The sequence below is a fragment of the Crocuta crocuta genome, unplaced genomic scaffold (assembly GCF_008692635.1).
Source record: "Crocuta crocuta isolate KB4526 unplaced genomic scaffold, BGI_CrCroc_1.0 scaffold160, whole genome shotgun sequence".
NCBI lineage: Eukaryota > Metazoa > Chordata > Mammalia > Carnivora > Hyaenidae > Crocuta > Crocuta crocuta.
The window spans coordinates 3,404,379-3,422,958 of NW_027527591.1; the positions used below are offsets into that span (position 1 = coordinate 3,404,379).

The following is an 18,580-nucleotide window of genomic DNA, read 5'->3' on the forward strand; positions in this document are numbered from 1 at the left end:
AAACTTGTTTTGTTTAATCTGCCCAATCTGTGATATTTTGTTATGGTAGTCTGAAAAGAAAACATTGCTCAATTAGGTCAGTCTCTGAAAAACTCAAAAGGGGTTACTACTGTTGGTGGCAGACTGAGAATTATGGTGATGTAGTATTTTGGAGATACCTTCCTGGAGAAATAACATGACCAGGGAATTAGCTCTAATGCTGTTTGAATGGGTTTTTGAATTGAGAATACAGTTTGTGAACTGAGAATACAGTTTCTTCTAACTGTTTCTACTAATGCCTGGTGAAAGCCCAATGAAGAAATTTCTAGGCTCACCACTTTCTTGTTGTAGAGACTAGTGGTGATTAGAAGTCAACAAACTGCTGGCAAACAGGCACTGGAAAGAAATTGGGGGCAACATTTCATGAGAACACAGAAGGTGGTTCATTCATACCTTCTCTTGATTCTTATCATTCTTCTCATAAGGTCCACCGCCACCTCCTCCACCTCCTCCTCCATCGCCTCCATCACCTCCTCCACCTCCACCTGCTCCTTCTTCTCCTCCACCATCTCCAGCTCCACTAACCGAAGGGCCCCCGAATCCACAGGGTGAACTTCCAGATACTCCTTTGAATTGAAAGGTTCCCTCACTTGCTCTTTTTTCCATAGTCTCATTTTCCTTGTTTTCACTCTTCTTTCTGTTTTTTTCCACACAAGGCACCACACCAAGTTGAAGCAAGCATTCCACAATGTTTAGTGCCACATCACAGATACGAGAACTGATGTCATGGTTAAGGACAAGATAAACAGCCTTCAGAACCACCTGGGGGGAAGACAAAGATAAAGAGAGGATGGTTAATTTACCTCAATTACTTACACCTTCATACATAGGTCTGGTTATTCTGTTTAATCCATGTCCTTTAGGCTGTTCTATGCACTTAAGCACAAATAATTCAGTTAATTCTCAGATATTCCTATCTACATTGCATTTGGACTTTCTGTACATGTTTAATGTAGAGCATAAGTCATCCAAAGAATTAAAAATGTATGTGTGAAAAAAATGTATGTATTATCTCATGTATTCTAAAACTTGCCAATATAGACAGTTAATAGGGGTAATGAAAAACAGTGATTAATGGGGCAGACCTTTTTTATTCAAGTGGAAACTTGCTCAACTGAGTTTTTAAATCAAAATGCTTTAATTCTCTGCCTTTCACTTTTTGTCAATAATGGATAAAGAACAATAATTTCCATATCTACATAATAGGGGAACATTTATGTATTCACAATTGTATCATTATTTACACTTCAATTTTAAATGCAAAATATTTGCATGTTTAAATTATGTCCTTTCATTGATGTTAATATTTTAAATTATTTGCTAAGCCAGTTCCCTAATGTGAAATAAAACATTTTGTGAAATATAATTGTAAAATATAACAACCCTTTCATTTGATAATAACTATAATCAAGACAGGCATTCTTGAGAATGTAAGGTTAAATCTTTTAATGGACTTCTATTCATGTTCCCTTGCTACACAGGAGGTTTGTAGTCATGTTGCTTATATAATAAAAGAAAACAAACAGAACTTTTTATAAGGGACTTAGCACACACACACATTTATGTACATTTATATATGCATATTCAGGATTTGCTAATACTTCTGGATTATAAAAACATTCTGAGATCATATCACACCTAATGTAATGCTTGAAAAAAAGGGGGAAAGATCTAACATCTATGATGGTTGACACATTTGTGACATTTTTTTATATGGGTAGCCTTTTCATTTTAAGATTCAACATTTCTAAGGATCCATATACCCATTTTACCCAGCATTATAAAAGCTGGATCAAAGAGTCATTATCTTCCAAGCTTTGGTAAGAAAAATTCTTTCTTCTTACAGAAAGATCAAGCATGCCATTCTTGTGGACAAAGTTATTGGTCCCATCGATATGTTCCGTGTCCTCTAAGTAGCTGTAGTTTATGCAGGAGTCTGTGAGGCTTCGAGGCAGGTTTGCACATGCCAGGGGCTCATGTGGCATCTCTGGGATAGGCACCTGGTTGCAGAGCTTCCTCATATGCTCACTGAAAAAGTCTGCATAGCCTACGTTGAACGATGCCAATGTGGTATTGAAGGTTGCGACTGTAATAGTGGAGATCTGGGATCGCACTAATAAAAAGAAAGCAATGTCTTAGTTTTCCCCATGGTAACTTGCCACGCTATCATTTTAGACAGTTATATTATCATAACAACAACCACAGCTGAAGCTTTTGTAGATGTTTGACTTATAGTCTCAGAGCTATTCTCAATTCCCACGAATCCCCTCAAGTGTTAAGGCCATGTAATATCTGGTAAAAAATGAAGGTTATAGAAAACATGACTTCCAGCTGGCTTCTTTAAGACCCAAGATAGAATTTAACTTTGTTTAATAGGTGGATTTTGCCCACTATTAAATGGCAGATGCTACTGACATAGGTAAACCAGTTTAGTTAGAGTATTTCTCCCCAAGTTTGTGGCTGGTAAAATATTTGGTTTTATCTAGCGTATTTAAACAACAAATAAGAAGGAGTTTTTTCTCCTTTGTTTAAGAGTATTAAAACATAAATTTGTGGTGGTAACTAACTGGTATCATCAAATACTTGAAATATGGTCCAGAGAAAATAGGGCTTAGATTTATGCTCATAGATTATGAGTACAGAATAAGAACCCATTTTAGATTCCACCCAGACATACACATTTTTTTTTTCCAAATAAAGCATGTAAGGCACTTATTTGAAATCATAGCTGTTGGAAGAAGGAATCAGTGGCCATGGAAGGCGGTCTTTCCTTGCACTGAAGGTGGACAAGCCCTTTAGTGGGACATCATACAGGGAATCCAAGTAGAGCATATAATTGTCTTCCAAGTCTCTTCTAGCCCTGTGGGTCTATGACCTTTTGAAAACAAATACGAATGGCTTGCTTTCCCTCTGAGACTCATGGTGTTTGCAGTATGCCATCAAATAGCTTCGCTACTAAGGAAATCCTAACAAAAGCTCACAAGTAAATTACCAAGCAATGTAATACATGAATGCAAGTTTTCACAAAGTGTAAGGAGCCAAATTACAATGAAAATGAAACATGGAGTAAAAACAGGAAACAGGAAAAGGAACCTGAACTCCCGCCTGCAGGTGTGGCCTCCGACCCACCTTCCTTGACAGTGTTTTCTCCGTGGCTGTTGGAGTGATCTGGTAGGTCACTCACCAGGGTGTGGTGGGAATGTGAGTGCCTGGCGCTAAGGCTCTCCATCTCCGTGGCTGCATCCGAGCTGCCCCGCCGGGTAAACTTCCCTGAGATAGACAAGAGCACCAAAAGAGGGTTTGAAAGTGGAAGATTCTCTGCTGAGATGTTGTTTTTCCAAAGGATGACAGTGAGAGTAAAGGGACATTGGGAAGTGTATGAGACACAGCCAAATAGTAGGAAATAGACTACCTCTGGGAATAGTCAGGGTCAAGATGACTGAGGAAGCTGCCTGTTGGAAGATCAGCCCCAATCTAAGCCAAATGTCAGAAACCATATGTAGAGTTCCAGCTAGCTGTCAGCTCCTGATTTTAAGATGGCTTTCTTAATATGTCATCCAGAAAGAAAAAAAAAAAACTTTTCTTTTCTTTACACTTTCCTTCTGTAATATCCAAATTAAAGTCTGCCTTTGGGTTCACAATGAAAGTTAATGCACGAGACCCTTTAAGGCCATATTTCCACACCTAGAACACCTAGAGTACTTCAGAAATAAAGCCCTTAACTAATTATACAAGGTTCTTCTATATTTAATTAAATTAAATTATCTGCATTCCTTTGGTACTAGGAAGCTAGCATCTGGGCTCACATTTCTTGACTAAGCTGTTCTAGAAAGATGCAGATTTGCCCGGGAGCCCTAGATCCAGATTTCTAAACAGGTCACTCAAGCTCTGCCCTACTTTGGAAAGTCCTTGTGGTCACCTAAAATGGTGGTTTGCCAGCCTCCTTTTTCAATGCCGCGCCTGTCTTCTCCAAGCCCAGAGAAACTTCCAAAGGAGAATGTGCTTCGGGTGGGGGATACATCCAGGTGGTCCTCATGAAGCAGGAATGGCACTCCCATTCTTCGAGGCCTCCTCTTCCCTGTGTGGTGGAATGGGATGGAGCCTTTCCTCTCTCGGTCTTCTTTGCGGCTCTTGAACTATAAGGATGAGAGGTTAAGGGTTAGGCACAGGGCAAGGAAAAGTGATAGTTTGCTTCCCAAAGGGCTCTATAATCTATAGTAAATAAAGGAATGTTCCAGGAAGAAGAGACTCAGAAAGTCACTGAGTATCACCCAATAGAGATGGGTGAATTTTCCACAGTGTATTGAAAGAGTGAAAGAAACAAAGCAAAAGGCAACATATTTCTTAGGTCCTTCTGCTAGGTTGGATTGTTTCTGGACCAGCAGCATCAGGATCAAGTGAGAGACTGTTAGAAGTACAAACCTCTCAGGTTCATACTACATCAGAAACATAGAAGATAAGACCCAGCGATGTGTGTTTTAATAAACCTTATAGGTGATTCTGATACATGCTAAAATTTTAGAATCACTGAGTTAGAGTATAGGATATCTAAATCACCACTTGGACCAGCCAGTATTTTCTGTTCCATGTTTCGGGATTGAGATCAATGGTTCTGGCCAGACAACTTCAAATGTGTGCCACTGTTCATAAGAAGAGTTTTAAAAGATACACAGCATGAACTGGTACAGACCCATTATTCCTACCAAACAAGTTCAAAATCCAGTGTAAATAAGAGTTCAGTATAAATTAGCTTCTTGGGAAGCATTTAAAATATTCCAGTGTCTGGGCCTAACCTTCAGCAATTATGACCTAATTGGTTTGAGTTCATATCTGGGCACATAAATTTTTAATGGCTCCCCAGAGATTCTCATGTGCAGTCAGTACTGAAAACTTATTCTCCACTGATGATCGACATTTTTAGAAAAACTATAGCCACTGCCTATTATTGTGTTAACAATGAAGTAGACATGACTACTTGCTTAGCAACACTCTGAGCTCTAGATAAGTTAATAATATGTTCTGTGACTTTCATAAACACAATTGAACTAATTATTTTGTAAAATAGAAAATGAAGCTACTGCACATATATTATTCTACAAATATTATTTTCTATCTCATTAGCTCCATATATTTCCAGAAAGAGAGCTGGAAGGGTGGATTCATAAGAGCATGAACTATTTATTTCTTTTTTAATTTTTTTTAACATTTATTTATTTTTGAGAGAGAGAGAGAGAGAGAGCGAGTGGGGAAGGGTCAGAGAGAGAGAGAAGGAGACACAGAATCTGAAGCAGGCTACAGATTCTGAGAGCAGTCAGCACAGAGCCTGACGTGGGGCTTGAACTCTCCAGCTGTGAGATCATGACCTGAGCCAAGTTGGACACTTAACAGACTGAGCCACCCCAGGAACATGAACTATTTAGCTTAACAACCTAGTTTTAAGTTTGGTTAAAACCTTTCACAAACTACCACAATTTCTAAGCCTCAGTTCCTTCCTTTCTTTTTTTGAGAATAATCAACATTTATTGAGTCTTTACAAAGTACCAGACACAGTAAGGAAGGACCTTATATGAATTATTTCACTTAATCCACTTAATCCTCATAACCTTTTGAGGTAAGTATATGTTATATCCAATTTTCAAATGAAGGAACTGATACATAGTATCACAAGATTAAAGGGGCAGAGTGAGCATTTGAACCCCGATTAGCTAACTCCCAAATGTAAACTCAAAGTTCTTTGCTCTAAAGACTCTTCTTTTAATTTCTCATCTTTAGAGTTTTAGTGGATGGTTAATAAATGCTTATTGAATGGAAATCTACGTTATGATTTATAACAAGTTGTGAAGGTAGACAATCTAGTGATCTGTTGGAGGGATTTGCTACGTTATTAAGAGTTTGGTTTATTTGTTGTCTTTAAAATGGAGATAACTTCAAGAATAATGTTCTTCAAGAACAAATGTTCCATGATGATTAAATCACTGTGAACTTCAGTAAAACTTAATACCTTAGGTGCAAAATGTGGGAAATGAGGATCTCATTGGATTAAATGAGAACGATTTACATAAAATGCTTGATAAAATGAGATGAATCCTACAAATGTAAGTCATCATCACAGCTATCACAACTACCTCCACCACCACACTACTGAAAGCACTCTACACATATCATCAGGATTAAGCTTGGTAGCATTTAGAACAGGAAACGTTTCTAAACACAGACCTTGTGCCAGTTCATGCTACAAGCCAGTGTTATAACTGGAGGCAGACCTCTCTTCTCAAGGTTCTTTTCCCAACCCATCCCATTCTGCTTCATGATCAGAAACACTTCATGTCATCGTGATTTGATTTCAATTACCAAAATACCAAAGAGCATAAGTATTTGACTCACCTTCTTAAAAATGTTCATGCCAAGGTCTGAAGAAAGGTCTGGGACTGCAGACCTACGTAAATTTGTCAATGAAACCTTAGAAAATGCCTCCGGGCTAAGAGATTTTTCCTCTTCATTACACTTCATGGTGAGATCCTTAACAGAAAATAAAGGTAGACTTCATGACCAAAAGCTTAGAGCTTTAAATCCAAACATTTTTCTTATTGAGATATCATATTTTTATGAAGGATATGCCTACTGTTTTGTTATCTATGAAGTATTTAACTCACATGTCTAGACTTTTAGAATCCATAATCCTGCTACTGAGGAGAAACAACATATATTAACCTTAACTTCTGTTTGGAGTTTTCAACAGTAAGGCCACGAGGCTCCAAATTCAGGAAAGCTAAGAAAATAGGGAGGAGACAGGTATCTCATTTTTTCTTATTAAAAAAATTTTTCTGTTTAATGACTCACCAAAGGAGATTTTTACTTTGAGCAGAGTCATCTACTACTAAAATGGAGTATCTCCTCTTTATACACTTACATTGCTCATGTTTATATTCATAATATGCAGACTTTTTCAGACATACCCAATTCATATGTAAGTAAACCAAACAACTGGGACATACTGCAAATCACACTTTTTTTCTCTACATATTCAACATATATGGTATCGATGAGAAAGATGGAAAGAAAAAGTGTTCAAGTTGCTATTAGCACATTCATTTACCAAAAAGTGATTTTCAGGGGGATGTCATCAAATCAGTATACAGTCAGTTTATTTTTTATAAACATCTATAATGAAAAGCAAGACTATATACCAAAAGCAATCATTCTAATTATGATACTGAGGTGCTGGAAAATTCTGAGCTATGCAAAAAGTTAAACCATGTTCAGTAATAGGAATGTCACACATTTCATGACACCAGAAATTAATGGTTACCTGTGAAAGTTATTAACTAGTATTTCAATTAGCTGGAAGGCCCAATTTTCCATTATTCTGGATCAAGAGTCTTAACTCTAGATTAGTGTGTGCAAAAGGCATTTAGATACCATTTTTTTGAACATTTTTTGATACTAAAAAGAAGCAAAAGGATCTAGTAAAAGATGTAAGGGAAGGATAATTTTATTAGCGTAAGCCACCAACAAAATAGTCAGCACTGGATAAATAAGAGATGGATGCATAGAAAAAAGAGAATCTGTTATGGCCAAAATTGTTGATTCAAAAGACAATGGACTGAGTTTCTCTTACTTGGGTTTTGTGGGTGTTCACTAGTGAGGGAGCTGCTGCTACCATCGAGCTGCTCCTGGGTCTGGGCAGGAGAGGAATATCTGGCTCTGGGGGCTTTTCTGGCTTCTCTTCCAACATGTGCCGCAGCCTTTGTAGATAGTACATCAAAGACCACTGAGTACCTTCCTCAGACCAATGAGGCTGGAGTAGGCAGCGAAGGACAGCAACATCAAAGTAGGTGGCATAGCGGGACCTTTGGCATGGAGGTATCACGAGAGAGGCTCTGTTTCCAATGACAGAAAGAAGATCATTATATTGGAAGTCAAACATTCCAAAGGGTGACACAACATGGCTTATACATCTGCTTTTCTCATTTGTTCCTTATTCATTAACTTTTTCTAGTTTGCTCTCATATCCTCCCAGCTGGTCTTACTAATTTCACTTTTGCTAGACACTTCCTGGAAGTAGACAGGTTAGAAAGAGTTTTGAAGGCTAGGTAGGAGTTAGCAAGGCAAAGCTGAAGATGAGGTGGGGGGGGCGGTAGATCAGCATTTCAATGAGGGGAAACAATGCCTACAAAGGAATGGAGTTAAAAAAATCATGGTGGAAGGGAATAAGTAATTGGTGCAGTTGGTGAATTATTTGGGTGGTGGGCAATGAAGAGAGTCTACAGAAATAGATGAGGTTCAGATTGTGATGTTTCTTTTATACTATGCTATCAGTTTGTTTGTTTTTTTTACCTTGATAGAAATGGGAATATTTGTGTACTTTACTGGGCTATTTTAATCTCGATTGTGATAATAGTATGTAAAAGAACCAAGAAAACTGCAAAGTACTAAATAAGCAAAAGTTATGTTAGGAAGAAAATTTTCAAAATTTTCAAAAATTTGAAATCATTTTGAAAATTATAGAGCTATATATTTGTATAAATAGCAAAACTAACTTTTAAAAATCTCATTTCCGAAATTCTGTTTTCCAATTTAAACACATGCTATAGTCATTATTTAGTGTTCAATTTAATTACACTATAAAGTAAGTTTATTTAATTACTGAGTATAATATATAATCTTAAGGATGTTAGGGGATGTGAAGATAATTAAGTTTAACTTCTTAGTCTTGAATAACATATAGACCAGTGAATGACAGACAATAAATGCTGAATTATAAACTTAAAACTTCTGGGATACAAAATGGGGCCTTAAAACTAATACGCAACTTCACCCCCAAGCGCAGTTTCTTCCTCACTTAGGTGATGCAAAAGAGAAGTTTTTTTGTGCCCTGCTATAAACTAGCAAATGGCACTACTCACATGAAGAGCTTTGGCAAAAAAAATTTAGCCACTGAGAAGTGAGAAATTTTTCTAAACTTCCCAGACCCATATTTTTGAACTAAAGGTTATGGCTCATTATTGGTTCAAGAATTAATTCAAAAGTATATGACTACTATTGAAATGTTAACTAGAATAAAAAACTACTAGAATACAACAAATGGAATAAGGATTTGTATGTTTAGCAAAACTTGTTTTACTTCACACATTGTCATTACTCTTGACATAAAATAGATATCTTACCATGAATTATAGTAAAAAGTTCAAATATACAAACCCAGACCAAGTCTGGTGTCCTGGGGATCAGTTTGATAGTCTTTGTACTTCCCTAAAGGACACAGAACTCTTGGCTATTTCTACTGTCATTAGTAGCATTGTCCGGTGTGTTGAGGGGCAATTGCCTATGTACACAGTGGTTTTGAATGTCAATGCTGTCTTGTAGTTTAATCTTGAGTATTTTGATTGATAAGTAGCAAACTAAATATAAGTTAAAACTCAACCACAATAAGGTACTACAATACTAATTATTTAACTGAGTTGGCAGTCATATAAAGAGAAACTTTCTACAATCAGCTAAGTTCCCATATATGTTCTGATAGAGTTATCCTTTTTCTAGGGAGCTAGAGTACTCTTTGAACATCAACTACATGTCAACTTTCAATCCATGAGAAGGTTCCATAGATTCTCCTTCCAACCACTTCTCATCAGCTCCACAGTCACCAACATCTTACATTAAGCTTATTGTAACTACTTCCTACGAGTCTCATTGCTTCTTCTCTAGTTCCTCCTCTCCTCTCCTCAAACCCTTCCAACAGATCTTCAAATCATCCTTAAAATAAAATACAAATTTCTCAGAGCGGTCAACATGGCCTACATAATCTGGCTGTGCATATGAATCCAACCTCATTACCACGATTGCCCTGGTGTACCAATTATTTATTTGCTGCCTCTTTGCTCCAAATTCATCTTTTTTTCTTGCTCTGTGAAAATGGATCTGGACCTTTAAATGCTTTTCCATTGATTGCTGGCATGATCTTTGGCTTTGCCAGTAGAGGAAATGGAAAAGTTATTGCAGGAAGAAAGAATTTTCTTTCTAACCCTGGTATACTTGCTCAGCACATTCCTGCAATGTGTGTACAGCTTCTCCAGTACCAGGCTCCTGTGACATTTGTGGGTTGTCTAGCACTTAGCTCCAGCAGTGCACATGACTTCTGCAGCATGGGTATTTTTCCTAGCACCAGGCTTCTAAAGCACTCAGAGCTTTTCCTTTGCTCGGCTCCTATAGTGTCCAATAGCCAGTAGCATTCAGTGGCCAACAGCTCCCCTGGCACTTCACTTTAGAAGTTTTGTAGTAGCAGAATGTGTCTACTAAGACACCTTCCCATGAACAGCTTTCCCTAGCACCCCAGGGAATTGAATTTCTGACAAGTTCCAGAGGGCAGATTTCTGACAAGTCCCTGTAGTGCAGTACCATAGTGATTTCTCTGCTATCCAGTGAGGCATAACTTTGCCCTTTTTAAGAGGGTCAGAATCTCAGTCCTGAGGAGAAAAAGGTCTCCCTTGGTGTTTTGCCTGACCTGTAAAGTTAGTGACTGCTCCATTATATCTGCTATTCCTATATTCTTCAGAGTTCTCTTTACAGATTAGCCAGTCCCTCACTACTCCAATACTCTAATCTTGATATAGTTAGTAATTCCCTATATTAAGCTTGCCTTGTTCAAATTACTGCTTGGTTTCTCTCTTCTGATTGGACCAATCCTGATACATCTGGTAGCTGGGTTTCAGTTACATTGGCCTTCTTACTACTCTTGAATACATCAAGCTTGTGCTAGCTTCAGGGCTTTTATCTATGTGGAAATTTCTAATCTCAATGCATAGGTTTTATCTGGGCTCTCTTCTAATGACATTCTCTCAGAAAGTTCTTCCTCAAACACTATGTAGAGTGGCTTCCCTATGCCACCATCCATCTCTTTACCTTGTTCTAATTTTCTTCATAGTATGTAGCATAACTTGAAATGATACTGCTTACTTGATTAGTGCCTTCCTCCATTTATTTGAATGAATTAATAAATTTTAGAGGTGGACTCAAGACAAAGATGGAGAAACCAAAGGCTTTTGTACATACAAGCAATACACATTTTGAAAATGAAAAGAAAAAAAAAGAAATCCATTCAAAATAACAGCAAATAGATAAATGCCAAGGGTTGAGGAGAAAATGATGAGGAATAAAATTGACAATATAACTTAGTATGTTCAAATGCAAAGAAAATTTGACCCAACAAGCTGAAAATAAACATCTATTCTAAAAAGTAATGTAAAGAAATGTCAATTTAATATCAACTGGTATCAGTAGTAGGTAGGAAATATCTAACTTTCAACATAGACTTGATCATTGTTCTATATGACTTGAAACAGTGACCACTATCAAGGTAGACTAGAAAGATTGCACAAGCATTAACACATGTTATCCTTAAACATCTCCCCCCCCCCACTAAAACCAAATGATAATAAAGAGATTGAGGGCACTTGGAGACCACCACAAACAATACTGACAAACAGCTTTTTTTTTTTAAACCTTAAGAAACAGAGACAAACTGTTCGCATTGGGATAAATTCTTAATATTTTAAAGATTTCCATTCCTGTCCCTAATAATCTATTAGTTTAATGTAATTCTCTTTTGCATTTTAAACCCAATTTCAACGTGTATGTGTGTGGGGGGATGGGGCTTCCACACCATAAATAGTTTTCTGGGTCCATTCTCTGTCAATTGAATTCTGACACGTTATCTACCCAAAGATAGTGTCACATTCCACAGGTTAAGGACTCAGTCCTGCAAGACTGCTCTCCCTCCCACTTCCAACACCAGTCACAAGCCCCAGTGTCACCTGTGCTTATAACTAAATGGCCAGAGACTGAAGGATCCCATGTTGCAAGTCTAGGTTGTTACCTATACTTTTTATTGACAGGTTCTAAGTTAGAAGTTCCATTGATCCCCTCCTTGGATTCAATTTTCTACAGTGGCTCACAGAACTCAGAAAACCCATTTACTCACTAGATTATCAATTTATTATAAAAGGATAAAACTCAAGAACAGCCAGACAGAAGAGAGTCTTAGGGTAAGGATGGGGAAGGGACATGGACATCCATGTTGTCTCTAGGTGCATTGCACCTCCCTGTGTTCACCAGCCCAGAAGCTTTGTGAACCCTGTCCTTTTTGGCATTTTTTGGAGGCTTCATTACATAGACATACTTGACCAAATCATTAACCATTGGCAACTGATTCAAACTTCACCCCTTCATGTAGGTCAGGAGCAGAACTGAAAGTTTCAACCCTCTAATCAGGTGTTTGGTTCTCCTGGCAAAGAGCCCCAGTCTTAGGTGCAGTCCAACTCTCACCTCATTAACAACAAAAGCCACCTGTGTTGCTCTCATCATTCAGGAAATTCTAAAGGTTTTAGGAGCTCAGTGACAGAAACAGGGACTAAGGGACTAACTAAATATAAGTTATATAGTTCTTATTATAATTCATAGTGTCATACATTCTGAACAAAATTCCAAAGGAATTGATCTTTTTATAAATCAATAAGGCTATTCCGAAATTTAACTAGATTAATGATTACATATTTGAGTGTAATCAAGAAAGACATAAAAGAAAGTATAAAGGGTGTAAGTTGTCAGATACTACCGTATGTTTTACAACAATAATATTTAGCCAACTAGTGGTGATTTAGGAACAAAAAAGAGTTCAGTGGTATAGAATATGGAGTTACAAAAGATTCAAATGTTTATAAGAATCTAATCTATCAGAAAGTTCATGCATTACATCAGTACAAAGGATATATAGTCAAAAAATAATATGAGCATAACTGATTTACTCAGAAAACTATAACTTAGCATGTCTTAAATTGGCATATTTTATTCACCAAATAAAATCAAGATAGATTAATTTTTAAATGTAAAAATAGGGGCACCTAGGTGGCTTAGTTGGTTAAGCATCCGACTTCAGCTCAGGTCATGGTCCCATGGTTCATGAGTTCCAGCTCAGAGCCTGGAGCCTACTTCAGATTCTGTGTCTCCCTCTCTCTCTACCGCTTCCCCACTCATGTTCTGTCTCTGTCTCTCAAAAATAAATGCTCAAAAATTTTTAAGAAAGACTTAAATGTAAAAATATAAAAACATAATAGTGCTAGAAAAACATTTTGGAGATTTTTTATAATCATGAGTACAGAAGGATTTTTAAAAATGCAATGACTCCAAACTTAACTCAAATTCCCATAATAAGTGAATGTATAAGCAAACTGTACATCCATGAAATGGACCACATCTCAGCAATAACAATGACAGAATTGTTGATATATTCAACAATTATGCTGAGGAAAAAAAAACAGACAAGAGAAGACTAGCTTTTCATTTATATGAAATTCTAGAAGACTGAAAACTAATCTATAGTGACAGAAAGCAGATCAGTGGTTGCCTGGGGATGGAGAAAGCGTGGGGCGAGAAGGGTAAAAATTACTAAGGATCACAAGAAAACCTTAAGGGGGTAGTAGATGTGTTCATTGTCTTGATTTGTGGTGATAGCTTCATGGGTACCTATAACAATATGCAAAAAGAGAGAGAATAGCACTCAAAAGTTCTTGTGCTGTTCAAAAGAAAGGTTGAGATTTTATTGAATTATAACTTTTAGTAGTCAAATAACCATGTTAAACTTTCAATGATAACCATATCCTTCCAATAGAAGGAAAATGGGATTTAGAAAAAAACTCAGTCAGTGAATGAGAAGAGGAAAAAAAAAAAAGAAACATGTAAAAAGCAGAGTAAGTAAAAAAGCCCAAAATAAAATGAAATTGAAAATATAAATCCGAATTGTCAGTTATCAAGCCAAATACTGAATTCACCCAGGAGATAAAAGACAAACATTGTCATATTGGATTTACAAAATAAAACTCAGTCACAAGTTAATTATAAGAGAAAATCCTAAAATTGGGAAGGGAGAGAATGGGTACAGAATGCAAATTTAGCAGCACGTGGGTGGCTCAGTCGGTTAAGTATCTGCCTCTTTGTTTGGCTTAGGTCATGATCTCGCAGTTCATGAGATTGAGCCCTACATCAGGCTTTGCACTGATTGTGCAGGGCCTGCTTGTCATTCTCTCTCTCTCTCTCTCTCTCTTTCTCTCTCTCTCTCTCTGTCTCTCTGCCCCTCTCATGCGCGTGCTCTCTCTCTCTCAAAATACATAAATAAACTTAAAAAAAAAAGAATGCAAATCTAACTAAAACAAAGTTGGTGCAATAATAATGAAAGTAGACTTTGATGTAAAAATATTATTAGATATAAAGATGTTCACCACAATGCTAAAAAAAAGTTGCTAGGAAGCAATGTTAACTATCAACAGGTATATACCCGGTAACAAAATTTCCATATGATTAAAGCAAAGCCTGAGAGACTTGTAAGGGGAAAATAGATAAGTAAATAATAACAGTAGTATTTTTAACACATATTTTTCAAAAAATAATAGATTAAACATATAAAGATTAGTAAGAATGGAAGAGATTTGAGTAATACACACATTATTTTTTTGCACCTTGGATGTTTACAAATCAAGTCTCAAAAGAAAATGAAGACTCAACATTTCATATAAACCTGGTTCTCAAACCACAGTGGATCGCAATAGAAATCAATAGCAAAAACAAAATCAAAAAAAAAAAAAAAGAAAGAAAGAAAGAAAAAAGAAAAGCTCTAATGGATGAGAAAATTTAGAAGCACACTTTGAAATAATCCATGAGTCAAATAGAAAGTTATTATGAGAATTTTTAATATATTTCATGGAATGATGATTCTATATATTAAAACTTGTGAGATATAGCTAATGCAGAATTAGAGGAATATTTAGAGCTTTAAATGCTTCTACCAGGATAAAGGATATAAAAAATAATGAGAGAAGCATCTACATTAAAAAAAAGATTTAAAAAAGTTTAAACTGGTTAAAAAAGTAAATAAAACCCAGAATAATAGAAAAAAAAGGAACATAATAGAGGAGCATGTATTAATAAAAGACAAAGGTAGATAGGATTAACTAAACCAAATGTTTCCTTGACAAAACTAATAAAAATCAAGAAATATAGTAAAAGGTGTGATCAAAATACTACTGCTGAAANTGTAAGACAAAGGTAGATAGGATTAACTAAACCAAATGTTGTTTCCTTGACAAAACTAATAAAAATCAAGAAATATAGTAAAAGGTGTGATCAAAATACTACTGCTGAAAATGCAGACATACCTAGATATAGTAATGATTTAGAAAAAGGAAGGACATTAGAACATGATTAAAAATGTGAATACCGGGGTACCTGGGTGGCTCAGTTGGTTGAGCGTCTGACTTCAGCCCAGGTCATAATCTCATGGTTCATGAGCTCGAGCCCCACGTTAGGTTCTGTGCTGACAGCTCAGAGCCTGAAGCCTACTTCAGATTCTGTGTATCCCTCTCTGTGTCCCTCCCCACTCATGTTCTGTCTCTCAAAAATAAACATTAAAAAAATTTGAATACCTAGACAGACACGTTTATCCAACCAAACTGATCTGAGAAGAAATAAAAACTTCAATAGACCTTTAAAAACTGAATTGTGGGAAATAAAATTTATTTTAAAATCCATCAAGCCCAGAAGGTTTTCAGCCAAATTCCATTAATCATTAGGGAAACAGGTATCTCCAGTATTCCAAGACAGAAAAAAAAGGAAACATTCTTCTCATGAGCCCAAGATAACTGTGGGACTGGAAACAAAACAAGTATAGAATAGGAAAGGAAAATCATAAGCTCATTTATGAGCATTGATGTAAAAAAATACATAAAATGTTAACAAACTATACCCAGCATTGTACACATTGGTTTTCTTCCTAGGAATTTAAGGATCATTTATTATCAGAAAATCTAGTAAAGTAATTCACCAATGTGCAAAGGGTATGGAAGGAAATTTCACCAAAAAGGAAATCTAAAGAGAGACTAAACAGAGGGAGGTGCTCCATTAATAATCAGGGAAATGTAGGCTTAGTGACAATCAGAATCCATCAGGTTTGTGAGAATACACAAGGCTGAAGATGGGTAGTATTGCTGAGGGTGTGACTAACCAGAAACACTATCACTGCTGGTTAACACAGAGTGCACTTAGTTGATATCTAGTAAATTTTAATTGTCCTTGTCCTATGATTCAGATATTCCATTTCTGAGGGAAACTCTATCTTAGGGAAACTCTTGCCCATGTGTACAAGGAGACAGTACACAACTGTTTATGGCAGCAGTTTTGTTATAGTAAAAAATTAGAGAACATCCTGAAAGTCAGCCAAAGGAGAAGAGACAAATAAATGCTGACATGTATTTACCAAATGCTATTTACATGTTATATGATATGACAGGCTAGGGTGCTTATAATGCTCTATTTTATCTGCATGGTAATTATTGTATTCACTTGTGAAAAGACATAAAACTGAACACTTAGGTGTTGTGTTCTTTTCTCTGTGTTTCTTTAGAGAACATTGGCTAAGATCTTGGATTTTATCAACATGGAATAAAAACCTACCATTTATGTCTCTGTATATAAATTATATATATTAGATACACATATACTTATATGTAAAATCATACATTTATCTATAACATAAATATACAATATATAATTTGAGTATTTATATATGTTAAATAAGTATTAAATATGTATCTATGTGTATATGTATGTATAGGTATATATGCTTTTTGCATAAATTAGTCTCATTATCCCCCCCGATGATGTGTTATGTCTGTCTTTTCAAAGTATTTTGTCATCTAAATTGTCATTATACAATCATTTTAATAAAAAGATTGAATCTCAGAATTTTATGAGTTGCCAAATTTTCATAAGAAGCATGTGAGCTAGATTCAAAATGAAGGTTCCCATCCCGGGCAGGAAGTCTTTTATTTGCTTTCAGCCCCTACTTCCAGACCCCATTCAATCTCCACTCTTCTCTACCTGCCTGTCCTGAAAGTTTGATCTGTCCAGTCTCTACCAACAACTCCCCCGCCTCTGGCTCCTGACTGAATTTGACAAAAGGAGGCTCTCACAAGAGACAAGACGCAGAAAGGCAATGGCGTCTTCCCCAAGACTTCTTCCCAGAGGTTAGTCTAGGGCTGGCACTGTGACCTTGGGCTGACCTAGGCCATTGGTGGTCACAGCCCTTGTTAGTCACTCTCTCCACAGAGTTCTCCATAACCGCTCCCTCATGCAGCCCCTCCAGGCCCAGAGCTGATTGTCTTCCTGGAGTATAGGCATGGACTTCTGGCCTCCCTACATCCCGTCCAACCTCTGTAGATAACTCCTGTTGTAATCATTTCTCAAATTAACCAGTGTGCCACTTGTTTCCTCCTGAGATTACAGGAGGGAACTAACTGATTATATTCTCAAGCTCAATTTGAGGGAAAGAAACAACACTGATTCTCATTTCTACCATTTTCTTAAGAGGGTTTCAGTGTACTTCCTGCCACTGTTTACCTCCACTTCTTTCTTTAAAAAGCTCGGATTAAGCCCCTCCTCTCAGCCTGTCCTTTATACCTAGAAGAATAGAATTCTGAGCCCCCCCCCCCNTAAGGAAAAGACAAAGTATGAGGTTGGCTGGCAACCAGCTAGGTAATTCTAGGTCATCAAGCATTTGTGACAATCACTGGGCTTATTATAAGAGCCCATGAAGACTATTGTTTTCTTGGCTAGGCTGCTGTGATTAAGGGAGATATTACTAGTTCAACAGAGTTATTTTTCCCTTATTGGACTAGCTATCTTTACCCTTTACTTCCTGCCCCATACCTCAGTGTCCCCAAATGTTTCTAGTTTGTAAATGAGATTAGGGAGTTCCATAAATTATTTTAAATCCCTGGAGCAGTGTTCTATATAATGAAGTGTCAGTGGACAACTTCTCTGAGAATCCCAAGTGGATAGGGAGAAGAGAGGTTGTTAAAAATGCACATTCCCAGGTCTTATCCCAGACTTACTAAAGCAGAATTACTGGCGATAGAGCTCAGGAAGCATTATTTTAGATAATATCTCCAGGCAATTCTTAAACACCCTTAATAAGCTAAGAGGACAATTGCCCCAGAGAAACATGCAATGCATGACTTTTGTACTGTTAGGCCAACGTCCTAAACAATTCCTATATGGAAATACTAACTGGAATGGTATGTTGACAGTTTTGTCCCTAAGGGTGCCAGATGACTAAATTCGTGTCTTTCTCTACTTACAACATTTATTTGATGAAAGTAATTATTAACTGTACAGTTGAGTCCCCTGGTCCTTAACTACTTCCTGACAAACCATGTCAGTTCCCCTAAGGATGGACTGCATGACAGCAAGAGAACACCAACAAGGCTGTGATGTGAGACTAAAATGGAATCTTTAAGTTAATAAAAATTTGTTAAGTAAGTTCACATTTCAATTGCTCAACATTTAAAGAGACTCCATTTGAAACAACAATGAAGAACATTCTGTAGCAAATATTTATAATCCAAAGTACCTTCATTTGAGGTGTTATTCAAGCACAAGTTTATTTGTCTTAAAGTGTGAGCTATACTGGAGTAGTCAATTAAAGGCAAGAATCACC

At 36.7% G+C, this 18,580-nt stretch overlaps 1 protein-coding gene across 3 annotated transcripts in view; it reads right to left on the bottom strand.

The window, feature by feature from the left end:
* The window catches only part of UNC80 (unc-80 subunit of NALCN channel complex), a 225,310-nt gene that overhangs the window by 171,128 nt on the left and 35,602 nt on the right, over positions 1–18,580 (bottom strand). For all 3 annotated transcript variants that reach the window (XM_077771360.1, XM_077771350.1, XM_077771356.1), the window contains exons 8-13: positions 7,658–7,919; positions 6,424–6,558; positions 3,959–4,175; positions 3,169–3,309; positions 1,884–2,152; positions 433–801 (exon numbers count right to left, since the gene is read on the bottom strand). In XM_077771360.1, coding sequence (XP_077627486.1) covers positions 433–801; positions 1,884–2,152; positions 3,169–3,309; positions 3,959–4,175; positions 6,424–6,558; positions 7,658–7,919 — 1,393 coding nt within the window. The remainder of the gene's footprint in view (positions 1–432; positions 802–1,883; positions 2,153–3,168; positions 3,310–3,958; positions 4,176–6,423; positions 6,559–7,657; positions 7,920–18,580) is intronic.